The sequence below is a fragment of the Pygoscelis adeliae genome, unplaced genomic scaffold, assembly GCF_000699105.1.
Source record: "Pygoscelis adeliae isolate BGI_AS28 unplaced genomic scaffold, ASM69910v1 Scaffold189, whole genome shotgun sequence".
Taxonomy (NCBI): domain Eukaryota; kingdom Metazoa; phylum Chordata; class Aves; order Sphenisciformes; family Spheniscidae; genus Pygoscelis; species Pygoscelis adeliae.
In genome coordinates this window covers 1,970,804-1,997,774 of record NW_008825543.1, presented here as the reverse complement: position 1 = coordinate 1,997,774, position 26,971 = coordinate 1,970,804, and the positions used below count along the sequence as shown (strand labels likewise).

The 26,971-nt window shown below is 50.2% G+C and overlaps 1 protein-coding gene across 1 annotated transcript in view; it reads right to left on the bottom strand.

Moving 5' to 3' along the window:
- The window catches only part of PLXNA2 (plexin A2), a 151,370-nt gene that overhangs the window by 77,301 nt on the left and 47,098 nt on the right, over positions 1 to 26,971 (bottom strand). Inside the window, 1 exon segment of the mRNA XM_009331952.1 lies at positions 22,462 to 22,596. Coding sequence (XP_009330227.1) covers positions 22,462 to 22,596 — 135 coding nt within the window.

The following is a 26,971-nucleotide window of genomic DNA, read 5'->3' as shown; positions in this document are numbered from 1 at the left end:
AGAAGTGGCTTCTTGAAGCGTTGGCACCGTCTTCTGACGAACGGCACGCTGCTCGGCGAGACCACCCTGCCACCGCCACCCAGCCAATGAGCAGTGGCCTTTGCAGCACTGATTAGTCCAGGCCTCAGGGGAACTAATTAATAAGGATAAAAGGGGAGCAGCTTTCCAAAATTTCTGGGCTCAGGTGGGGATCAATCCAACACAGTAAACTTTCATCTCGCATCAGTTCACGGCCTCTGCGTTCAGTGCTTTGCCTTGCTGCCATGTAACTCATAGCACACTCCCTGCAGTCATTTAAAAGTTTTAACAGAAGCTCAGAAAATTAATTAAGGTGAATAATTATAAAGCGTGTGCTTCTTTCCCTCTCTATTTTGCAAGGAAGTGGCAAAAATAGAATTCTGAATAATTTTGGAGTTATAACCAATGTAATTAGGTGTTCAACGAACACTTACAATTGGGCTGCGCTTATTAAAATTACTGTTTTAGTCAGAACATTGCCAGAGAGTCATTAACAGCACAATGGTTCTATTCCCTGGGACTCTAATTAGACTTGGACGCCTCGCAGCGCAGGGGATGCCCGGCTCTGCCGCCCACTCGGCACTACAGGTGATGCCCGGCAGCACTGCGGGGACCCCGCCAAGGCTTCCTAGGTGCTTTGCAGCCCGAGGGTGCGGGGACCCGGCCAGGAGGAGAGCTAGGACAGGGGACAGAGCCCCTGGCATCAGGGGGTGGGAAGAGGTTGCTCTGCGGCACAAAACGCCTCGGTCACAGCTCTGACTCGGTGTTTACTTTTGTCTGCAGTGATCACGCTGGATGGTGCAGGCAGGGGCATCTCAGTCTCTGCTGTTCCCTCCTTGGAGAGAGGATCTCAGTTCACTTCATTGAAGTCCCTTCATTTCTTCTGTGCAATGCTCTGCCTGGCTTTAGGCAGAAAAAGGCCAGGTTTGTGTTAACGCTGTCCCTAGACCATGTGAGCTTGGAGAGCAAACAGCCATGCCGTCTGTAGGGCTGACGCCGGTCCCGTCAGGAGATGCCCAGCTGGGAATATTTGCAACATGAGCTACAGCAGAACAAACCTCCCCTCCTGCTGCCTGCAGCGAACAGCCGTCCCTCCGGCCCCATCTCCTGCGGGGTCTTTGCTCCCTGGGCAGCAGCACTGGTACAAGCACCACGCTGGTGGGTACCAGCCGCACCGATGCAGCTCGCTTCACCCTGAAATCAAAGACTGCGCTGCTCAGAGTTTGCCCCAGCACAGAAGTTCTGGGGGTTTACATTTCCATGTACATCCCCGCAGCCCTCATCAGCACCACCCCGGCCTTGGAGCACCTGCGATGTGATAACGACTGGAAGTGGGGATACCCTGGAGAGAATGATAACGCCTGTCTGGAAACACCCCGAGCATTTATAAACAACGGCCCGCTCCAAGCAGCTTCTTATACTGGTTTGGAAATGATGGGGGTTTCAAAGTAGGTGTCAATGCACTCTCTGTGTCAGAGAAGGGAGCTCCATGCTCTGAAACGCGACATCCAGATCTGTTATGAAAGACCTAAATCTCAGTGGTGTGTATCACAGGAAAGCTCAGTGCCTGCTGCTTGCAATTGCCTTCAGCCGTCTGTTTTTCCTCTCTCCCCATAAAAACCACATGCTAGACAGCAGAGGCCCCTTCCCCCAAGCTGCTAGCCTAGAACTCATGAATTCGGTTAAGTTGTTAAAAAGGATTGTGGCAGGCTAAGATAAAACAGAGGAGTTTAAAATGACAAACAGACTCCTAAATGGGATTAGAGTCTTAATGAAAACAGTAATGAATGAATGAGGCAACCAAATATTACCCATTAATATTAGACAGATAGATTAGATCCCTAGGCACTGCATTTAAAAATGACATGAAATTACTTCAATTACTCTGCATTGATAAATAACAAGGCCATATTTACTGTTAGAACACATTTCCTCCGCCCTCCCCCCTGCTTGCTCCCAAGAGGGAGAGCAGACCATTGAGAGGCTGAAAAAAGGCACCAGGCTGGAAGTTTCCTCCGCTCCCCTCCTTTCCGCAGGAGACCCGGGCTAGCCAGCATCCACCACACACGTATTCCAGGGCACCTGCTGCAAAGGACTAGTCCCATTAGTCTCAATTACTACCATCAACACCGCTACTTCAGCCCTTGCATTTCTGTGCAAGAGCCAAAGCAATCACTGCCAATTCACTTAAAACCCGATGCTTGCAGCATCCTTCCGTCTCAGAAATTCACTCTACCTTCACTTGCTGGGGGATACAGCTGCTCAGCATCCTCCTTTCCACAGGGGAAAGCAAGATTAACCTGATCAGAGGCCTCTTCTAATGAAGAGATCATAGATGGATAATTCCTGGGTGCTTGGTGCCATTTACATGCTAATGATGAAAGGCAACTCTGGTAAAGGTAATGTCAACAAGAGTCCCTCGCCCTTGCATCCCAGCCCCCAGCCCCACCATCTGTTCTCTGGGTTCAGGAAAGCCCTGGAGAACAGGTTGCTGCTAGGAAAGCTGCAAAACAACCTTTCCAGCTCTGCCGCCTCGGCTTGTGAACCTTCGTGCCTGGATGAAGTCTTCTCTATGTGACTAGGGATGCTTCTCGGTGGATGCTGTGCTCAGAGCTGGATGGCCAGCCTAGCTGGCAGGATAAACAGAGCACGACTGTAAGCACACCTATGCTGGTGTGTCAAATCACTGATGCTCTGCTGCTGTGGATCTTAAATACCTTTGCAAAAAAACCTCATTCAGCCTCATAACATATCAGTAAACAAGAAAAACATAAAATATCTCATTTCAGAGATACAAGAGGAGCAGCCTGCAGAAAGTCTGCAGAGCGAATTGCTAGCAGCATGGCAAGCCAGAAAACCTGAGCCCAAACCCCAGGTCCTTGCTGCAGTCATCAGATACGTCATCTAGTGTTTTCTTAGCGAGAGGAGTGGAATAACCCCCCTGCTTCCCCTCAGCCGGGATGCACTCCCTTGGGCAAAAGCTACACAGCGGTTCAATGGGGCTCCTGGTTACTCCAGCTGAAATACCACTGAGCTTGGAGGATTCATGAAGTGTGGGAATGGGGGGCAGGAGGGCTGAGGGGGTTGTGTGTACCATGCAGATATAAATTAACTTCCCAGGAAGGCAACAAAACCCAGTCTTTGTGCTTTCCACCCCGAAACAAGGGGTAAAGGAGGAAAGTGAAGAGGGAGGAATGCGCAGAGCTCTTCCCACAGCTCGGGGGATGGATGACCTTTCCAATACTATACCTGTATAAATCTTATTTAATGAAATAATAAAAAAAAGAATAAATGAAGGTTAAATCATTCCCTGCAGCAGATTTACATTGAAAACAAAGTCTGTTCAGACAGCGGTTGGTTTACACAACAGGCCTTTAACATTCCTTTCCTAACTACTAGGGTGACTCCTGACCAGCTAACCACAAGATGAGTGATAGGAGGCCTCGAAGCCAAAGGCAACTTGCCAAGACAGAGGCAGAAGAAACAGTGCTAGTCTGGGGTTTACTTTAAACACACAATTAGGGGTTTTGGTGGGTCACAAGTCACAACATGGTGGTTTTCACCCATCAAACCTTCCCCACAACATTCACATCCTTTGGGACATGTCTTCATTTTCAGTGCCACCACCAAGTCAGCACTTTAAACACCCACTTCCCCTCCCTTTGCACACCGCAGAGCAAACACCGCTGCCTGCGGCTTGGAAACGTCCCTGGGAAACTGGGAAAACTAACCAAGGACCTCCCATTATCTGAAATAAAAGCTGGAACGGTTTTTGTAGCCAGAGAAGGTTGGGCAAAGAGTTTAGCTTTCATCTTTACCTGCTTTTCCTTGGGCTGCTGTTTTGCTGCACGGGAGAAGCGGAATCAAAGAGGAGCTCTGGGGCTATGGCATTGCTTTGACGAAAGGCAGAGGTGATATAAGCTCAGAGCTTATACATAAACTTCAGAATTGCTGCATTAATGCTCCTAGTGCTGCAATGCTAAGTCACTTGTCCCTAGAAGCCATATCAGCTCCTGCTGTAAACAGTTACTTTGACATCAGTTTCTCACTGTCCGGATACAGCACTCAAAACGGTGGCATTTTGGGCAAATAATGCCATGAAACTATTTCTGCTCCATCAGAGCCTGAGGAACTTCTGCATATATTTCCATAAATATCACTGGCATCAGTACAGCAATAGATCCGACAGACTGCGAGGGGGATCCTGCAGACTGCTCCTGAGTCTGCCTACAGATCTGCTCTAGGAAAAGCTATGGGGTTGAATGGACTTTGACTGAAACCACAAAATAAATCGGCTTGCGTGAAAATTGGTAGCCCTCAGTTTCTAGCGAGGCTGGAAACGAGGGGGATGGTCCTCCCAGCTATTGAAACGTGCAACTTGTTGTCCCAGGAGGCTGAAAGTAGATGGCATTGAACAGACTCATGGAAGATCAGTTCATTAAGGGCCAACTTGGGAATGCCAAAAATCTGTGAGGATGCACCAGAAGGACTGGTGGGTATATGACCTGCTTTCTGTCTTCTGCCTCAAGGCAACTGCTTCTGGCAGGACATGGGGCACCACCACGGTGGTTCTTGCTGCTGTATGAGAGAGATGAGTCTACCAACATTTCTAGGCAAAATTTAGTCCCTGCCTTTACATTTTTCAGATGCAAACCTCCCATGGGAGGTGAATCCCCACCCACGTGTGGGGCAGAGGAGGTGGAAGGGGATCTTCCCTCCCCTCAGCTGCCTTCCTGCTGGAAGCCTGCACCAGAGCAGCTGCTTGAAGGGCATTTCTCTGCAGGGTAGCTGGCAAGGGACAGGGTTAATAGGCCCACTCCATGAGTGACCTCTCTTCCCTCTCTCTGAGAGCTTCTAATTACCAAGCTAAAGAAAGAGGGGCAGCCTGCAGCATCAGCCATACCCCACCGCCCTCGCTGATCTGATCGATAGCAGCCTGCCGGCAAAGGGAAGGGCTTCACCCCCGGGTAGTGGCTGAGGTCTCCGGGAAAGGCAACTTCTCCCATCCTACCCACACACGGAGCGAGCTAATCAAGGCCAAAGCCACCCTGGAAAAAACGGGAGCACCAGCAGGTCCCTTCTTCCAAAAAGGAGAGGAGCTTGGGGGGGCCATGAATAAATAATGCTGCTAATGAAAAGATGCCTGCGCAGCCCCGGTGCGGTGGAGGAAGCAGACCGATGACTCTATTTCTGATGCACCGGCAGCCTGACAATTGGCAAATGAACCTCTGCAGTTATCTGTTTCCCCTCTTTATTCTTTTCTCATAAAACTGGCAGGAACAGGGGTAGGAAAGAGATGCTGGCGGCAGCTGTGTTCAGTATGAAAAATGAGCAGCATATGTATGGGAGGCAGCTGGAGCCCAGCGCTCGCTGCAGAGCGAGGGACCCCACGGCTCCCTCCCGCTCCCCTGCCACACTGGTTATTTCCCTCTCTCCAGTGGGGCCCCGTGCTTAACCCTTGCCTCGCTCCGTTGCTGCATGTACTGCAATGGAGCAAATCAGCCAAACCCACAGGGACCTGAGGCTGCACCTGACGGTCACCAAGACCCAGTGCCCCTGAACGGCAGCGCGTTCCCTGCGTTTCTGGCATGCCCAGGAGCTTTAAGAGAAGTTGTAGCCCTGCTGGAACGGGCAACACATGTACACACAAAATAATAGACCACAGCTGCTTCCAGAAGCAGATGAAACATTATCCTCAGTTTATAGATGAGGGACTCGCGCTGGAGAGAGCAGCGTAATGGGGCACAGCACAAGGGCTGCAGCCCGGCCCGAGCAGCGCCGTGTGTCCATTCCCGGGCTGCCTCGATGAACCGCTGCTGCTCTTCCTCCAGAGCCTGCTTGGCAGAAGGTCTCTGCACGGCACTTTCTAGGGACATGCAGACAAGGTCTGCAGCAACTTGCTCAAAAACGCTTTGGGGACCCCGTGTCGGGGCCAGTGTCCCGATGCCACTCCTCTCCCAGCCACCACGGAGGCAGAGCTGGAGCTCCCTCTGCCATACGGCTTCTCCCCATCCCTGCCCTTACAGCATCCCCCCTCAAGTGCCTGGCCACTTGCCACCCCTGGCACGCACGGGGACACAGAGGCCACATTTTGTTTACCCTCCTTGCCCAGGAGAAAGCTCAGGGCTGCACGGGAGGACATGTCTCGCCACCCACCTTGAAAGGGACCCCACGTGGCCAACTGGCCGCAGCACAGCAGGGTGGGCAACCCCGCATCTGCCCGCTCCGAACAGACTCGCAGGCTGTGCTCCGCGACAATGCGGGCTTTGTTCCTGGCTCTGGCACGTCCGAGGGTGTCAATGACACTGAAAAGCTTTGACTGGCCCTTTCTGTTTGTTTTCTTGGCACACGCAAGTATCATTTAAATAGCCCAACCTCAGCTCTGCCCTGCACCTCGCGTGTGACTGACATTATTATTCACCAGCAGCTTTGCCCAGAGAATGGGCTGAGCAGAAAACGACGGCTTCCAGCTCCTACGATGCCCGCTTACCTCTCTGCCTGCTTTCCCGGGAAAGCATCATGCATCCCAGGCTGGGCGAGCGGGAGCCTGGCCGGGAGGGCTGCGGGGCTCGTCCCACAGGACGTTGCCTTTCCCCGGGGATGGTGCGTTTTGGGGCAGTCTCGGGACAGGGAGGGGGGGACTCAGTACAGCTATCCCAGACCCTGCTCGGCTCTTTTCCATAGCTGATCATGAAGGATGGCTGCACGCTGCAACGCAGGCACGCGAGCCACCCTTGATTCCCCATTTTGTGAACCATTTCAGGGTTCTTCGAATTGTTTAAATACTGCAGAAACCTAGGAGGAAAGTCACAGGCATGACTGGTTTGTGTAATTTTATAGAGCCTTGAAAATCCAAAGCATTTGAATGCTCTAAGTAGCTTTAAAGGTCACAGAGTCGTATCGTTACTGTTTTCACAGCCTGACCACGGTCCTACTACTCGTTTGCTCCAGGAACACTGCCGTAGTCTCCATGGCTTTTTAGTAAGTATTGCTCTCTAACTACATTAAGCTGTCCTTGCCAGTCAATTTTCTGCTACTCCATCACTTTCCCATTTGTATATCATTACATACGGCTGTCAAAAAATATAATTTAGGAACCTGACCACCAGTGTGAGAAATGAACCCTCCTAAGTATATCCCAAACTCTCTAATTCTGAAAGAAAATGAGCTTTAAGCCCTTTCCCCCAAAGAAGAAAACCACCGTCCCATGGCAGTTGTAGCACGCCGGCCCTGTTATCGCACACAGGCATGCCAGCGAGGGGGGCTGATTACCAAAAATAACATCTCAGGAGACAACACGGCAAAGCTTCAGGGGCCACATCAAAAGGGAGGAAAACAAAGAGCTGTCGAAGCAAGCTGTTTGCTCACTCCACGCAGAAGGCATCGCGTTTGCTCCCACCACGAGCCAGGCGCGTGCCACCACAGCCAGCACGGCAGGTACCCGTGCAGCCCCTGCACACCCTCCGCCCAAAGCACCGCGGGACCAGGATGGGCTGGAGTTTAAGTTATCGTTTGCATTGAAGCCTCAAGACAATACATGTGGATTATCCCAATTTACTACTCTGAACAAGGCATTTCACTTTTCCCGTAGGGATGCACATAGAGAAAGCACCAGCCACGCTCCGGGGCGGACCCTGTCCATGTTCTGTGGCTGGTAACCTTGGGTGTCTCACTCTACGATAAGGTGCCCGACTTGCTCTCTCAAGGCCACAGAGGAGCCCTGAAGTAACAGTTTAGACTCAAAGAGTAAATTTAGACAAACAGGAGCGTCACCGCTCCTCTGTCTTGACTCCCAGGCTGTGAAACAGAGGTGACAGGGCTGCTCTGCCTCGCCGGGCAGCTGGGAGGGAGGAGGTGTGCGGCAAGCAGCGTGGGAGGGAGCCACGCAGGCAAGGAAAGGGCAGAAAACTTGAGGGATGCATCTCTGCCCATATACACACCTAGCGAAGGACAGGGGCATGATAGCACAAGTTGGGTGAGTCCGTAGAGGAAACCCCACGAGGCAAGGAGGAAGAAATGGGGTGAAGGCATGGAGCGAGGTTCAGGTCAACCCCATCTCCTGTAAAAGTCAAATCACTGCCTGAGCAGGTTTCCAGTCCCACAGAAGAGCCACATGCAGCACCGGGCATGGCCTCTGGCTCCTGGAAACGGTCCACTCTCGTGGCAGAGACCAAGCCTGGAGCACCAGCCCTGTGCAGGCTGCAGGGCTGCTCAGCCTCGGAGCAAGCAGTCCTGCAGGGATCCTTTTCCTGCCCTCTCCGAACACACAGACACACACACACACACTTCTGGCAGTGCAGCAGACGCCATTAATTAGCTGTTTCATCACAGGCCAGCATTAACGCTAGAGCTCTCCAACACGCAGATCAAGCCGCTGTGTCCTCGCCGAGTACGAAGGACACCCGTTAGGTCGGAGCCGGCAGCTTCTGCTTTTGCAACAAGTTACAAGAAAATCTGTTATTATTACAACACATTTACTGTTGTATAGCACTCATCTTTTCCTCCTGTTACAGAAGGTGTTTCCAAGGACCTTAAAGTCCGTCACAAACACTAACAGACAGATACAGTCGGCATCGCTGCAGCTCCCGTTCTTGGGAGGCTTTTCCCACTGTCACTGAGTCTCTCCCCTTCCCTTGACTCAAAAGACCCCTTGGCTGTTGGGGAAACCTGCCGACACAGGATAGAGACAGGCTGGCACTTCCCGGCCCTATCTAGCAAACAGAGCGCCTGCGAACGCGCCGCATGTCCCCGAGGTGATCAGACTGAGCCATGTCACCTAGCAGGGAGGAGGCTCCTGCAGTTATCACAGGCACCTATCGGCTTCCCACCCTTCCCAGCGCTGGCAGCTTTTGATGCCCAAAAAACGCGTGGGAGAGACTCACTCTCTGCCGTGCACTGGGAGCTGAAGAGGCGAGACGTCAGCGCTGTCAGTGCAGCAGCACAAATCGACTCCAGACATTTCATATGAAAACCCAGAGCTGTTCACATTAGTATCTGCAGCAAGGAGACATTCGCAGTGGTTTTCACTGACAGCTATGGTTGCTCTGATTTCTTCCAGCATCCTTGGAAGCCGTGGGACAAATTTGCTGCTGGTGTAATACTTTAATTCATGTCAATAGATTTATGCTGAGACTAAATTTGGCCCTGCATATTTTACTCCCAAGCCTAGTAATCAGTAGTGGAAATAATTTGCTGTTGGCTGCTCTGATGTTGCCATCTTTTGTGCGTATCGAAATGACAAAGACATCAGGCCCTCAAAGTCCGATTGAAGAATAATTGGAAATCCAAAGTGGCACTAAATGTTATTTTCTAAATAAAATGCATTCAGTTACAGAACATGAGGCTGTAAAGCATTAAAAAAGATTAGTTAGAGTAGGAAAAAAAAAAGCATTCAAAACTTCAGAGACTTCATTATATGCACAGGATACCCTCTGTTCTTTGGGACAGGCAGGAGATAAAGCAAATGCAAAACAATGCAAATATTTCCAGCAACCCGTGCTGTCCCAGAAGGGCCTGGATGCTTCTGCACTACTGGATTTTCATCTCAGCTGTAGCATATAGTCCCTGCTGAGGGCTATATGTTTTCCCACTTCCATGACAGGCAGGCACAGCTGATTTTGCTTCCACCAGCACCTTTTCTTACACAAACACATTTCCCAGGTTGTTTTCAAACACAGAAAGTTTGTTTCATTAAAGCAAGCACATATTTACCAAACACTGATAGCCTGAAATACTCCACCAATGCGGCTGGCAGCCCCTGTGCCTGAGCACAGAAAGGGATTCCTACAGCAATTCCCTTCCTGCTGCCCAAATGCCCGAGGTGCCGTGGTCTGCGCAGGGACGTCCCCATCGCTGGGCACCGTCCCCCAGCCCTGCAGGCTTGGCCGGAGCTTTGCCCTCAGCAGCAAAAGCCGACAGACACTTGGAGGACGTACAGCAAACCCTGAGCACGGTCTAGCCCAGTTAGACATGGAGGGGGAAAAAGCTCCCCTGTGTCCGCATGCATTAGGCAAGGCAGGTGAGAAAAAATGGGCGAAACAAGAAAAAACAGAGAATAAAGCAATAAACACTTCTGCTTCAGCGTCTGCAGCGAGGTGCTGCACGGGGAAGAGAAGGCACGGTACAAGGATGGGCTGGAACACGAGGGATTAGAGATCTCTGCAGGGCAGCAGGCCTTGGATGTCAGGGTCTCCAAATCGCCCCCGTAACCTGCAGAGGAGGAGCACGTCCGTGCACACATCCTGGAGCTGAAAGCCAGAGTCTGCGTTACGAGGTGTCTGCCACGTCTTTATATTAATAAGACCAATAATACAGCAGATGCTCTCAAAACTTCAGCAAACACCATAATGGCCATCAAGCAAAGGAGGACAAAGACAATTGTATTTCACACAGTAGGAGCTGGTAAACCCATGCTTAGAGCAACATAGTCGCAGCCAAACAAACATGACCCCAAGTGGGATCTATGGCTCTGGCAGGCACATTCTCAGCCTACACAAGCAGGGAAAGATGAGATGCATTTATCTCCGATACTTCGTTTCAACAGCTTTCCTTAACAGCTCTGGCCCCTTGAATTAATACACATTGCCATGCAAGCTGCAGAGCGGGCTCGCAGTGGGGGAGGTGTAATTATTTACACATCTGATCGCTGTTTCCATAGAAGGATTAAAGACCAGGTGAGATCTCTTTGCACACTAGTTTTTATTTTTTTAAGAGAAGATAATTGTCACTTGAAATCATTCAGGTGCAGATGCAACAAATTGCTGACCTGCAGCTGATCTCAAGCAACGAGGACGGTATCTCGACTCCACCAATAAATACACACTCGCAATGGGGGAGAGGGGAGAACAGCCTACACATAACTGAAGATGGATTTATTCCAGCCTTTGCTATAAGGCTGAAAGCTGGGAAGTCAAATCCCTCTCTCCCAGGGTTTCATTAGCTGGGAATGGCTTTCTAACGAGATTTACACAATCTAGCCTGGAGCCTACACATTTTGCTCTGCACCCAGAGACAATAACAACAGGGAGCTAAGGAGGTGCCTTTTTTTTTCTCTGGTCACCCATAATTCAAGACCGTTACACTGCTGCCATCAATGTGATTACACAGAGCGCAAAAATAGAATAAAAACCTGCCCTTCTATAGCATTAAGTCTCCAATTTCAACTGACCCAAGCCAGGAGAATTTATAGTTATGGGGACCACGTTCAGTCCATTAGGAAAGGATAGAAAATTGCCAGCTGGGATCTAAATGACATTCTCACCTCTCCTTCCACCATCCTGGAGCCCAGCTGGGGCAAGCAGCTCCGCTCCCATACGGTGCTGCAGTCCCCCATCCCTGTGGACACCACAGGAGGGGACCAGGGGGCTATTTCGGGGGGCTCTCTCTGCATGCAGAGTGGTGGTAGGTTGAACTGTATTCCCGAGCCCCACTGCACCCCTGTAAGGACATGGAGAGCCCTAAGCCAGCCATCCCCTTATGCACTTTGATGGATCAAGGTCCCTCGTCGGATGGAGATGCAGTTTTTCTGGAATGGCGCATCCTCTGCTGCAGCAACCCCACACCCACACAAAGCCTAACCCAGACCCGCCAATACCACGCTGCTGCCTTACAGGGATGCTTCTCCCACAGGTTGCTCCAGCATCCTGCTTGGACGAGACGACAGGGACCGAGCTGGGTCCCAGGTCACCAGCCGGGCCACGTGCACTGAAAGCAAAGACCTAAAATGGAAAAATCCAGCCTGTCTTTGACTAACAACTGGAGTTTGCGCACTCCTCTCCACAGTCACAGGAATGCTGTTTCTGGCACAGTTTCTCCAATAACGCTATTCCAGTGTGGTCAGCTCTTTTTGGATGGAAGGATTTTAAGCAAATTCTTTTTGTGGGCTGGACTGTCGGCTTGCTCACACAAAGGCCCAGCCACACAAGGAGGAGTTATTTTTTTTAACACCCATCCTCCCCTCTGATTCCTCCCCAAATAAAAAAAAAAATGATGCTTATCATCATGTTCTATGGAGACATTAATAGCACCCAAGACACTGACAGTTGCCTGCCTCAGAGTCATTTCTTAAAGGGATGGGAAAAAGCCTGCAACAACTGTGGCCTGTTAGGAGACAATGAAAATATCATTCATGAACTGTAGTGCTAAATACCATCCATATTGTGGCAGATTAGATGGGAGATGCTCACGTGTGCAGCGCATGTCCGGCGCGGCTGGGTCTACCGCGGGCTGACTCCGTTACACAGCCTTGGCCCAGCCAACCAGCAAGGGAAGCAGCTGGCAGCAGGGCAGGCAGCGAGCCTTTACCAAATTCTACCTTGAGCGTTAGTTGACTTCGGCCACTTTGGTTTTGACTTCTATCACGGTAGTGCTCTGGAGTCCCCAGCACTGACCAGGATCGTTAAGTGTGTCACTTACGAGCAAAAGGCAAGTCCCTGCCTCCGAGAGCCTTCTGGGCCATCGTGACCCCAGGCTGAGGCTGCACGGAGCACGCCAGCACTTGCGTTCACCTCAGCTGCTAAGAGACCCTCAGTGCTCGGGTCTCCTTCTGGGCCCCTGCACTACCCAAAAAAGGGGAGGCCGGAGTGTTTAGTCTGCTGGGCACATTCCTGCGCGGTGCTAAAATAAATAGAAGATTATTAATGGAGCTCCTTTTCCTCACTAGCATTGGCCAGAAATGCCAGAGTTATCAAGTGGCTCCCGAGGACGGCGCAGGGATGGGGCTGGAGGCACCCTTGGGGCTGGAGGGGGTTCTTGTGTAGACAGCTCTGGCCAGGAGCTGCGCCGGGTTCGGTGCTCAGGATTTTCATTTGGGATGCTGAACTTGCCTGCTGTCCAGAAAAGGTCCCAGGCTTCCCAGTGAAACCTCTGTACCTTCCTCCATACCCACGGTTTGGCACGCTCTAGAAAAATCTCAACATTTTCACTACAGCAAAGTTTTAACAGGGGAAACATTTTGCCAGGGAAGGAGGAGGGAAAGTGAGAACAAACCCCACAAACAGTTGTTTTTCTGCTTTCAACCAGCCTTAACTTTTATATTTAGTCCCAGCTGGAAACACCATTACACAGCCAGTTCCCCTGGGGCACATCCATCATTTTCAACCTATCTAGAATCTGCAGGAACTTTTTTCTGAATGTTTTTGAACTTTTCAAATAGTTTGGTGGGAATTCGGTTTTAAAGCTGAATACTTGTTTGCATTAAAGCTGTGCCAGTGGGACTGGCCTAAGGGTCCTACTGGCTGAGTGCATTCAGAGGTTTGCACTGGGACTTAGACTGCATTTTTTAGCCCAGCTCATTTCAAAATTATTGCAGGAACCTATGTTTGTAGCTGTATTTCCCTGAACTGATCTGAAATGAAACAAACAAACAAAAAAACCCAAAACACTGAAAGCCAAAACCCAGACCATCTGATTTTGCAGAACTTTTCAGAACCTTGAGGGGAAAAATAGAAAATGGCAAAGGACGCTCAGAGGTAGATCAGAACTCTCTTAAATCCTTCTGCCCCTTTGAGCCACAGAATTCAGTCTGACGCTGATACTGAGGTTCTAGCAAGAGCCAGGAGCCAAGTCTGGAGAGAAGACTGCTCTCCACCCCACTCACGGCCACCAGAAAAGGTGCCACATTGTCCCAAGCCTTCCAGGCTCCGAGGTGCGCATGCAAAGTCCGTGTCCAAGGGCAGCGAGTGCTGCATGAGACAACTTGCCGTCCTTCCTCGCAGAGTCCTCAGGTCTGGGCTCATAGGGAAAAGATTCAGCGGGGCAACTGCCTGCACATCGTCTGTGCTTACTTCCTGCAAACTTCATAATAATAAAGTGATAGTCTATACCGTATCCCTTTTTCCATTTCACCCTTCACTGGATCATTTTATGCATCTATTCCCATTGCTAATTCAAACTAATTAAAGTATAAAATAGAATAATTTGTGCAATTTCAGAGCTCCCCTCACCATATTGTGAGTTATGTTTCCTTTTTGTTAGCGCCCAGTGTGAACAATTCCCCTCCTCACCGGCTGAACAGCCGCCAAACTCATATGCTGAGAAGACAAACTACTACAGCAGCGTAGGGAGGGGGGGGAGAGAAAAAGTTAAAAAAGCTCTAGTAGAGAGAAAGAGGTATCTGAGGTTTGCTTTTAAATTTCATAGCTGAGCACTGAGTGTGAAATTTCAGATTTCTCCTTCAAGTAATTTTCACTCTTGGGTATACAGTTCTCTCCCTCTCTCATTGCTTGTATTAAGGACAGGAGACCTGCATCTGTCTGTCCGTCCAAACATGCAAATCCCGCAGCAAACCCACAGCTCTGCAGCGCTCCCTGCATTGCTCAAACTCAGCCATGAACGTTCGCATCACCCACAGAGCCGCATCAGAAACCCCAGCTTGCTTTCGAGATGGAGTGGGGGAGGTGGTATCGAATCTGGAGGGACGTTAGACCTTCCTGCAGCTATCAAGGAGTTGTCAGCAGTCCCCTCACAAACACCCAACGCACTGGTGAGCTGAGAAGGGGCGTGTGTGTATACGTGCACGTAAGGGAAATTCTGGAAATATTTCAGGACTGTGGTTGCCTGAAAATCAAACAATAGGTCTGTGGAAGAGGAGGATTTGGAAAGGGAAGCAAACGCCGAAGCAAACACATTGGAACCCTGTGGCTGTGACTGGCAGGGGAAAAAATAGACTAATACAAAGAAAAAACAAATCAAAACAAAGAAACACACCCTGAAAGCAAACCTAGCAAGCACTTGAGAGAAACAACCCCATGAGCAATGTCTAAAATAGATCTCATTTAGAAAAAACAAACCCACTGACCCCGATGTTGAATTTTTCCATTGGGGCATTTTTTTACCACTTCTTCCAGGAAAGTTTACTTTTCAAGTATTCGTTACCTCAAAGACTTCTGCACTTAACTCCACACCCGTGAATGCTTGAATGTTTTGGGTCTGTACATAAATCTCAGCAGGCTGCGGGGCTGTAGGAACGTACTGGAACCGGCCTGGACACCGACGCATCAGCCCCACCGTGGCCAGAGCTCTGCACGCGTGACAAATGGACTGCCAGCAGGGCAGGAAAATGAGACAGCATGCTGTCCCACCTGGCCAGGCTGGGGTTTTTTTGGTCAATTGATGTTAATTAACACATCCTTCTTGTCAGGTAGGTATTGTTAATGATCTCAGACAAGTTTTTAGCTGAATTTCTTAATTATTCCTAATTGACTACAGGGAGGAAAGTGGAAAAAACCTGCATCAACTCATGAATTTTAGGAGAGTGTAGCATGAACAGGTGGTGGTGGAAGAGGACGGCACAGAGCTGGCGCAAACCTCCCCGTGGAGCACAGCCCTTCCCTGGGGACAGCAGCTCCACTGCAGCAAGGACCACGCTGCTCCGGGGGATTCTCTCCCCATCCTCCACTCCCTTTTTCATCTCCCTCTTCTACTCCCCCTTTGCCCCTGCTTATGGCTATTTCATGCCTTTCTGGCAGCGATCGTGGAGGAACACAAGTTGGGCAAGCGTGTTTACGCACCCCGACGTGCTGGAGCAGCAGGAGGTCCCAGCCAGGCTGGTGACGCTGAGGGTCACAGCAAGCCCCTGCCAGGCAAGCCATGCGCGGGGCCGACGAATCCCACTGCACCCGCAATTATCTGCATGGGCGCTGGCGCAGGGTGACCGGATGGAGTAGTTCATGGGAGGCGGGATTTTGGACACCTCTGGTGGGATTCAGCTGAGCCATTTTCCTTGTCCCAGTGGTTCAAACTTTGCTAAGATTATGTCCAGCTAACTGGCTGTTCAACTAGCAGATAATGTAGTTAAAAATTTAATCAGTTCATTTTTTCCCTCTTGATGACTCCAGACTCTTTTATCCACATCTCTTGCATTTTTTATTGTGTTTTCTCAGTTCTTTTCAGGACACCATCAGTATTTACAGCCTCGCTACTCCAGAATTGATGGAATTCCTTGTTTTCCTCAGCTCTCACTCCAGTTCCAACCTCTTCTAAATCACCCGGGCAGACCCCGCCTGCCTCCCTCTCAATCAGCATCCAGAAAGTTCAGTCCAAAGCAAAGCAGTTTTCACAGGACTTAAACATCTCGGGGTTACAGGACAGGGAGCCGCGCAACATATTATCCTCAGAGACTCCTGCAGATCTGCAGCTCCTGACACGGGGGCATTTGCAAAGCAAATATTTCACAGCTAACAGAGCAGACTAAAAGACAGTTTCTTTACCTAAAGCCACGATGATGTATATGGAAGAGAGAGGGGGGAACTTCACTCGGTGGAAAAGCAACAGGTCTGAGCGAGCTCTGGCAGCGCTGCCTGCTCCCTCCGCCCTCTGCGGAGCGCGGGGCCAGCAGCACGTGCCCACGAGATGCTCATAGCCAGGTCAATACTGGTCATACTGGTCAATGCCACCCAGGGCTGACGCACACATGGTAATGATGTCTAGAGCACTGCTCCTCACTGGTTAAGAGACAAGGCTGGGATAAAGCGGCTGCAGGCACATAAAACAGCCCCTTCCGCCTCTTCCATTCAAACAACCTTCAGGAGTCCCCCGGCAGCGAGCGCTGGCCCCCTCCCAGCACCCGGGGGCCATCACTTACAGCGGCAGGCACCGGCTCTGCCCCCCCCGCTGCCGCCACCGTGCCCTTCTCGCCACGGCGTGAGGGGAATCTGTAGGGGCTGGCATTAGTCTTCGCTGCCCCCCGCCAAGCGACAGGTGGGAGCACAGCTCCGCTCATAACACTCTGCGTAAGGGTCTCTGAACTACATCAACCAGGTATAAAAATGTCACATCGGCCACGAGAAATCGCTCAGGTGCCCTAGTGAGTGCTTGCTTGAAAACAACAAAAAGTCAGCCCGCACCCTCTAGACCCTCCTTGCCTCCCCCTAAGGCAAGGTTACCCTGCAATGGGCACGGAGGGGCTCAGCATCACGCACGCAGGCAGACCGACCACGGAGCATTTGGTACCCACTAGAGGAGCAAAGGATTCCTCAGTACATCTCAGGCTACAGAGGTCCATGGCCCTCTGAGCTCTGCCGTGCTAATTGATGTTATCTGCATTTCACTGGGTGATTATGTGTTATTATTTCTGCCACAGGAACAGTGAGTTTCCCGGTTACGGAGCAGAATGCCGCTCTGTTACATACCGTATAAAAACAGAATGAAATCATCCCCCTGTGGCAGAATTAACCACTGAAGTAACTACGGATGAGCTGAGAGCAGCAGTGTTTCTGAGGCAATGAAATGTGCAGGGATTTTGGAGGATGTTTATGGAAGATGAATTTTGCATTTGCAACGTCCTGGCCAGGTATCTCATTCGGAAGGTGCTGCTTCACCCATCAGGGAGCAGACCCGCATCGCGTCACCTCAGCACTTCATCAAAGTATTTCACATGATTATCACAAACAAGTGATAGATCATTAGCTGAAAAAAAGTGTTGGAAAATAAAGAAGGAAAAATACGTCTTAGTACGGTGTGTCTGCACGTGGGGAAGAGGAAATGAGAGGAGGGGGAGTGCCTGCCCCGAGGTCTGGCTCCTCTGCACATGCCAGCATCCTGCACCCATCTCTGCCTCCTGCACCCATCTCTGCCTCCTGCACCCATCTCTGCCTCCTGCACCCTCTGCAGTCAGGGCTTACAGCTCTGCATTTGGGAAGGGAAGAGACCTGTTGGGCCATGTTTCTCTTCACTAGTGCAGGGATATCCCTTCCAACAAGCCCTGCCGTATTTTGATCGTGCTGTTTTAAATTTTGTGTTTATAGCCCTTGATTAGGTGGTGAAATCTTCTGGAGACGGCAATCCCTGCCCTGGTGCCTGCCACGGGTTTGATTGAGTCTCCGCTCGCTCCCAGATTAAAAATAACAAAATTTGTTCTTCTATCTAGAGCTGCAAAAATCTTTGGCCCCAATTCCACTGACGCTTATATAATCTCCGTGCTGAAGCATGCCCACCATTTCTCACAGGGTTAGCTCTCGATTGCTGAAGGTGTACGTGGGAGCAAAGTCAAACCTGCTGCATGCGAAACCAGTGCTGCAACAGTTTGAACTTGCACAGAGCGAGTAAAAAGGGGTGGCAGCTTTAGAGTCATAAAATTGCTCTCATCCTACAGAGCTTATTTAATTGAAATGCACTGAGCTTTCAAACATTAAAAAACCCTACCATCTCCCTGATGCACAGACAATTAATGCTTCAGGACTGAATTATAAAGACACTTTTTCTCAATATAACCAGCACTTTTCCTGTAAGCCTCAGTCTTTCCCTCTGAAAGCAAGAAATCGGAGCAGCTTTTCTGCCCATGCAGGGGTTGTTGGTGTGGGCTCCATGGCAGACTCACCATTAAAATGGGAAGATTTTTAATCTGGGGGCTCTTGGTGGCCCCACGGCATTTGTCACTGGTTTTGCCCTGCACTGCCATTAACCCCTCGCTTGCTGCTCGATCGCTGGGGGCTCCCAGCCCTATGTGCACCCTCACGTCTCACTGGTCTCAGCGGAGGTCAGCGAAGCAGCCGACGAGCCCATCACGACAGCAACGCTACTGATTCCACTTCAATATTTTGTGGGTTTTTTCCTTATAGAAACCGTTAATTGAATTTGTCTGCCCGTGAAAAACAAGAGGCAGCTCACGCTGGGCACCGGCTGAGAAGAGCCATGGTGCCAGTCCTCTTGCCACAGCTGTGCCGGTCCCCCCCAACGCCGACCCATGCGCAGCACCGACCGCTATTTTGGTCGGAGGGCATGGCATAAGTCTGCCAACGCCTGGCAGCCCCGCTCCCCAGCCCCACTGCTATTCCCGTCCTGGCACCCCACGCAGCTCCAATAACGCAACACGTCTCTACCTCAGCGGCATCCAGCGCTACCCAAGCCTTGCTCAGCTTGTGGGCAGAAATGGTGTTTGCTTGCTAGAGCAATGCTGAGAAATGAGTTTCTGCTTTAAATAGTCAGGGTCAGAATCGTTTCTCTTTTGCCATAAGAGAGATTTGAAACCAGGTGCAGTGGAAAGAGAGCCGGTAAAAGCTCCTAATAAGCACTCTTAAATCATGTGGTTAAAGAACTCAGAATAAGTGTCTGGAAGCAAAGTTTCTTTATCCTTCTCTCCCCCGGACTGGGCTGTGCAACTGTTGCTTCTGTGCTTTGTGGGAGTGAAATCAAATGTCAAATATTCTGCTTTGGAAGAAGTTGGCAATGAAACATGAAAGGCTCATGGAGAGCTCAAAAGGACTGCGGATAAATTGGAATGAGGCAGACAGGGCTGGGACAGGAGCCAGGGGGAGTGGGGAAGGACTGTGCCTACAACCACAACTCCAGATTTTAGGATGAAGCAACTACTTTCCCTAATGCATCTCAACAAAAAGCTGATCTTAGCTGCTGCTAGCACGGAAGGAAGATGGGCTTCATACCGCAACGTTACATCTACTCTTTGCTGGGAAGCATCCACACATCTCAGTTTATTCAGCATAATCAGTCCAACACAGAGCATCGCCCTTCATTGCTGGTCTGTACCTAACACCACAGCTGCAAGAGCTCAAGACCTGCTACCGATCAGTATTGGGGAGCACAGGATTCTTAGCTGAATTCCATTAAAAAAAAAAAACATTTTTTGAAAGATGTGTTTTGACATAGGCATGTATCCTATTTCTTTCTCAGCAGATATTTAAAATCACAGGCTCTGGACAATCCTCCCCCAGTACGCTGACATGCAGCAGATCAACATTAAGAGCAGCTGCTCTCTATGTCATTTTACTGTGGCAGAATTTCATTTTGTTCCAGATTTCAAGACTTCAGAAGGCATTTTTACTGTATATTCTCAGTAATTCGGAGGGCACTTCCCACCATTTACAGCCTCAGCCCTCTGAAGCTGGTGGACCTTTCTCCTTCTCTTGGCACTGACCCCTTTTCAACCACCAGGCTCCTTTATACAGCACTCAGGAAAAAATATATTCTCCCCTCCACTTTGCTGAACTATCACATTGCCAGGATTAGGGCAGTGGGGTCACAGGAGCTGAAAAAATCCATATGTAACGGCATGCCGGGACTTCTGGACCCAAAGCACGCATCTCTACAAGGGCAAAAGGCAAATCCTACAGTGAGTCCAGCAAGGAAGAAGGGACCGCGTCCCCCCGCTCCTGGAGTCTCCCCGAAGGCGAGCGCTTTGCCAGAGCCATGGCTAGAAATAGAATTAACGTTCCAGGAATATTCTATTATTTGCTAATTCTCTTCACATCTTTTTGTTTCACAATTAAGCAAATTAGCACTTTGAAGAATATTAAGATGCTCTCGCCTCATAAAAGATGAGTTGGAGGCATTCCCACTGGATTTTCCTCCTAAGGAAAACAGTTCCTCAACTGTTTGAGATACATGCTGGATCGTTTCCTCCCTGGCATAAGCACGAGGAGCACATGGCTCCTGGGATAAATGACCACATCATTAACATTTTAATAAAATAATTTGATTTAAAAGTTTGCATAGATCCTCATTATTACAGTCTAATCCAAGTCCAAGCTGGAATGGGATCCTAAATTTGTGGCTGTTCATGGCAGTTTCTATCACCGAGTTGCTATAACAAGCATATAATGCCTTGTTTAACCACAGGGATTCGTTCAGTTAAGTCTTTTAGCAGGAAGAAGACTTTGCACTCTTCTAAAGTATTTATTCCTGGCTTTAAATAACTTTATAACCAAGCTAAGTATTTGCCAATTTTTCTGTTTTGCTACAGGTTAGGAAAACAGTTTTGCTGGCTTTGGGAGGAGCTGTAAGCTCCCTAGTGCAAGGCAAGCTGTAACGATAGCTGCTCGCTCTCTACCTCCATCAGTAGATCTTTGAGCACTTCACACTGATACCTCTCCGTAGCATCTCGCTCGGAGCAGGTGGGAGGGAGGACAGATATTTGTTTACCAGCAGACGTGGAAAGCTGTTAGTGACCAGAGGGTTAACTCAACACAGAACAATTTAATAGCATCCAGACATCTTCAGATGCAACCCTTCTCCTGTCTCCACCACCCACAAGGCACCAGCTCTATTAATTTGAATTACACAGTCGTGAGTAATAGCCAATAAAATGCTCAAGAGAGTCAGTGAACCCAGAAGTCTGGCTTAATGGTGGGGGCTTTGTGCGTTTTCTTGTCTCAAAGAACAGAAGGTCCCAGATTATTTACATTGTGCTGGCTCCCCTAAGCAACAGACTCCCGTGGACCACTGGCCATAAATTCCCATCATAATAATTTTGCTTTTGCTTTCTGCAGTCTGGTCCCTCTTTGCACAAGAGGAGTTTATCCTGCTGAGAAACAGGCTCGGTAGAAGGTCCGCGTGGACAGTAAACAGTGCTGAGTCCCAGAGACACCGGCACAAGCTGGGAGGCGGTGACCCGCTCCCGGGCTCTCCCTCTGGGATGCTGCGTGACGGCTCACGCGGGTGCCGAGCGAGATGAGGCTCTCGCTTCCGAGACCTGCCTCGCAGGTTTGCCAGCCTCCAGGGAAGGAAAATGCAAGGATTTCCTTGCACATTCCTTTGTGCAAGGAAACCAACTCCAAAGAAGTCGCCTCCTGGGAACGAGAAGTTGTCCCTGAGCTGCAGACTTTAGCTGCTCAGGACTGACGTCTGTCAACCGGTCTGCCCTGGTCAAAGCGCTGTGAACGTGTGGATGTATTCACACCACCCCTCTCTTACAAGCTATACAGACGCTAATGAATTTTCCTTGTAAGACCACGGTGTAATATAGGAAAAAACTACTCCCATTTTTAAAATGAGAAATTGTGGTAAAGATTGCATGATTTGTTCCTGATTACACAGAGCCAAGAAGGAACATTCGCTGTGCCGGGGCAAGGCTCTCCCGGCAGACCAGCACCCCACCCAGCACCGCGAGCCTGCAGGCAGGGCAGGAGCAGTGGGCAGGGCTGGTCCGGGGTGGGCACCACCTCCAGGGCGGCAGCAGGACTGGCACGGCAACGGACGGCACAGCGCAGACTCAGTGTTAACGTTGCTTGCACAGCACCTACCTGCACCACGCCTGGTCCCACCTCTGTGCACTAGCATCACTCACTCGCAACCACTTAAAATATACCGGTAAATAAATAAAGCCATCACAAAAGATGCTCAGACAAAGCTACACAAAACAACAGCCTGCCAACATCGCTGCAGGGAGTGAGTCAGTAATGCTCGTGGCTCAGGATCTTGTTACCTAGGCAGAGATGGTTCAGAGCCCCGAACCACATTTTCTCCGCAGCAGCTCAGCTCAGTTTCCAACGTCTGCAGACAAGAGTAAGTGGGAACAACTCTCTCCCCTGTGCACTGATTTCAATCTCTGGCCAGAGGCAGATAAAACTGAGCTTCTGCTGGTGCTCCATCTACACGTACCAATCTCGGCACCATGGGGCTCAGCACACAACCTCAGCTCCCTGTGCTCCACCAACACACTCCTTACGGAAGGAAACGGCAACCACGGAGGTACAGAAGCAGACGCCTTACCTGTCGCTCTGACATGACATACAGATACTTCTGATCGATGGAGAAGGCCATGTCTCGAAGGACTGGGCTCCCGTCCTTGAAAACTGTCACCATTTCATACTGAATTCCACCATGGGGAGGACCATCTGCTCGGATCTGGAAGAAGCACAAACAGATTACAGGTGATTTCATAGCAGCCAAATTCCGATTTTATTTTGGGGTTGGGGGTTGAGGGGAGGAGGACAAGATAGGAAAAGGAATCTAATTCAAAATCTTGGCTCGCAACCTGGAAACAGAGCAAAGAGCTGGCAAGCAACATGCATGCACAGGAGTTAAAGCAAAGGTTCCTCCTCCACTGAAGTTGACATGATTTCCCCAAACCATGAGAAATAATGAGAAAGTTTTGCGGTCGCAAGGGGAGCACACAGACTGTCAGTGTGCTATGACTGACCATGGGCATCCAAGAGTAACAAAGATTGTAAACTTTTTAGATTCTCTCCAAAATAAGCCTGAAGGACGACCACAAGACTCCACAGGCAGCACAACAAAGCCAAATTACAGCAGAGATTTTTTTTTTCTCCAGATGCATAAACAATAAGGCTCAGACGATCTCCATCACCCCTTGCTGCCACAGAAGCCTCCTACGATACCATCTCTGCCTAAAAATTCGGAGATGCTGCTGCCACCCCATTATTTTCACATTTGCAGGATTCAGCAAGGCGAACCCAGTCCAGCCCGTACCGCTGAGCGAGCCGAGAACTAACGCTGCGGCCATATGGCCTGTTCGGTTTGATGGGCTCCCAGTATCCATCCACCCCACCAAAAGACAACTCCCTGCTCCTGCAGGAAAACCTGCCCAAGCTGTGACAAATCCCATCCCTGCCAGGAGCGGCGGCTGCTGTTGAGGATATGCCATCTCTTCCAAAAGTTAATAATTTATGGCCTTGGGGGCTGTGCAAGGGGAAGAGAGGAGGATAAACAAACAATTTACATTGTCTTTCCTACCAGGATTTGCATATTTGAATAGCCGTTTGATCGCAACACGGTGTCTGCATAACTGAAAACACTGGCAACCATCAGGCAAGGAGACGAGAGCCGCCAGGCGAGCCAAGGGCTCGGTGGAGCCGCGGCCGGCCCCGTGGCCCACAGCGACAGCGATGCTGTTAGACGGGGGCCAGGAACACGCTCTGCACGCAGGGTGTTGTGCAGCACGTGCACGCTGCCCTGCGAGGAGAGGGATGCACGGGGGACTGCCTGTCCCTGGAAAAACCTCTTATCACAAAGATGCCATCTGCTGCAGCCGCATGCCGAGCTGTCTTGCTGCATCCCGTTTTGCTGCTCGATTACTCCCTGCCTGGCTGCGGTACGGAGGAAGAGGCATGAAGCTTTGGACAAGTCTAAGCCTTCAGAAGAGGCAGGACGGAGCAGCAGAGAGGGACGACTATTTTTTCTGGTTCATGTCCCCAGGAGGTAAGAGAGCAGGTTGTTAAGCATCTTAAGATTTATCTGAGAAATGTGCCACCCCAGCTGGAAATACAAAGATATCTTCACACTCATAGCAGAGAGATGCTCCCCTGCACCCTCCTCCAGATAAATCCTCTTCTTGGAAAGAGCCCTGATACCTCCTGTCACGTAAAGACACGTTTGGTACACAAACACGTTTATTTTCTGGATTTCTCTCTTTTCTCCTTACCTTCTGAGTTTTTAATGATATAAAAGAACACCAGGTGTGAATGTGAGTGGTCTGGCTTAACACCCATGGCCAGATGCAGGGAGCCTCTGGCAGGATTAAGCAGGCAGCCCAAGCCTGGCTCAAAAGCCCTGAACTTTCAGAAAGGAAAATCCAAAAAAAGGCAGAAGGTCAAATCCTGCTTTAGTTACACCTGTGCAAATCAGGATACTTCACTGCCTTCATGACATACTGAGAACTAGAGGCAGGTTGAGGCCAGCATGAGACCAGTGCCTTGCTGGGTGTTGCAAACCTGAGTGACCCGCGCTGCCCGCAGAGCCACTGCCCGCGCATGCCCCCCGCCCCAGCCTGCGCCACCGACACAGGGACGAGGCTGCAAAATCACCTGAGGAATAAACAGCAGGGACACTGGGCTGTCAGGGACACACAGCCGCTTCCATGCAAACACCTGATTAATGGCCAAACGGGAACGGAAACGCCGGACATGAAGGATCAGCAGTCTTTGTGAAAAACAACTGTTTTCCAGAGTTCCCTTGGGGCACCAGCAGCTCGTTAAATTGAGCTTCTTTCTAGTAATGAGGTTAGACAGGGCTAATAAAGAGAGATACCACTGGACAAGCATTGTGCAGGCCAATTCCAACTGGGAATTGCGGCTCTGGGCTGGAGACAGCACCTCATGCGTGATGGCTCCTCCAGCCTGGACAAGTGCTTGGAGTTGTGCCTGGCACGGGTGCCTTGGGACACAGCCGGAGCCCTGCACAGGGTGCTGCCTGCACCCTCCTGCCTCCCCCATAGGCAGGAGGAGCAGCCTGGGGTCTCTCACTGAGCCTGTCAAGGCGAGATGGCTCCATGCTGCTCAGAGACCACAGGACAAGAGGAGAGCAGAGCCCGCTGCTCTCCTGTCCCACACGCTGTGCTGTGGTGTGTTATACCCACCCAGGTATCCCACAGCCCTGTGTCCAGAGCACAGTGCCCGAGATGCACCCACTGACACCAGGATGCTTCACTGCATCTCTTCCTGCGGCTTTGGTTTCCATGACAACAAATGATGATGTCAGAGAATAATGATGATTCCTGTGAACATGGAAGAAGAAAGGAATCATCTCCACAGGAGGAAGCTTCTTGTTGGTATTTGGAGAGAGAAATAATGCCTCTGCCTAACTTACGGGTGCCCTTCCAGTGCCAAACAACTACCGACCCATCACTAGAACAGCGGCGTGGTGCCAACCCTACAAGTCTGGGTTCATCCCTGAGCCCAGGCTCCAGGCACAGCGATGCAGGAGTGGGGCGGAGCGGGATGGGGCTGGGCTGCTGGTGGTCGTGTTTCTGTACATCCCCCTGAGTCTACCAGGTTTTCTTCACTCACGACACAATGATGGGGCACGGGAAGGTTTTAGGAGAGACACACTGAGGGAAGCAGTGCAGGTCGGAATGGGTGGGAGCACAGTGAAACAGGGAGCAGGCGGGTACAGGGAGAAGCACATCAGTGCAATGGAAACCAGAGGTCTCCAGGATCAGCCACCTAAGAGACAGCGGAGACTGGGAGGACAGATTGCAGGCTTGCATACTCGGACGTGAATCGGAGAAGTTTTTTGGGACAGATACAGCACTTTCCTCAATCGCTTTTGATGTATGTTTACAAATATGGCTTGAAAAGTGCCTAACTACATAATCTGCAAATCCAAATATCATCCCTGGCTCAGAGGACGCCGGGCCAGCAAAATGCCCCACGTGACAGAGCAGAATGCTGCTCAATTCAGGGAACTGCAGCCCTTCAAAGGCACTGCGCAGATTTATGTGTCTAATACCCCCATAACACAGACTGCAGGCATAAACTCTGCACTATCTTAAGAGATTAGCAAAATACCATATTGTGTCATGTATACATTGCAGTGTAGCACCCGTGGCGATAAGTGTACGAGCCATTCAAGGATCTAATATGACATGACGCTCCAACATACCTATCGTATTAAAGTTTCTGTTAGGTATTTTGCCCAGCCTGTACCAGAGCTAAGATACATCTGGATTCCCTTCCAGTTCCCCCCAGCAGGCTCCCATTAGAAGACATTGAATCTCTTTGTAGGAACTTTCCATGATTAAATTACCTGTCTGTTTTCATTACGAGTGTTTCAATGAGGCTGACTCATGATGAAATGCCTGGTGCCAGAAAAAACAGCTGAATAAGTCCATGCATGAAGGGACTAATTCCCCATCTCGGATCCTAGATAGAAGGCCACCCGTTAACTCCTCAAGAACTGCAGCTTCTCCCCACATACGCAGGTGCCTGATGGGAGATGGGTCCCAAAGCACCTCGCTGCTGGCTGCACCCCTCCACGTGAAATGACCCATGGAGGCACCGGGATGGGCTCTGAAATGATGCTCTTGGTCAGGAGGTGCAAGGCACTGGCTGAATTTGCTTACCTTTGTATGTAATAGTGACAAAGCGAAAAGCCCAATCAACCCTGGAGCCTTAAGACTGCTCCCTTCATGCTAGGATTTCTAGCCCTTCAGGGTGAATACTATCAAATAATGTTGCATTTGTGTAAAATGGTTGTTTCGAGTAGAACAGTATCAGCTCTGGGAATGCACGCTGGAGTGTTACTGCACCTACTGCCTAAAATAGAAACCAAAGACAAGGAGCAGCCTTCACTGCCAAGGTGCCTCTCTGCAGAATTGCCACTTTTTTGCCATTTACGTCTGCACATCTCAGCTCTCAGGTATTTCCCATTAAAGCTTCCCATAAAGCTCTAGGATGGATTTCTCGCTTCAGTGCTGGAAATTTAGGAGAAAGACCATTACTGGCAGCAGGTTTCTGAATCAGGCTGGAGCGCAGTATAGTTT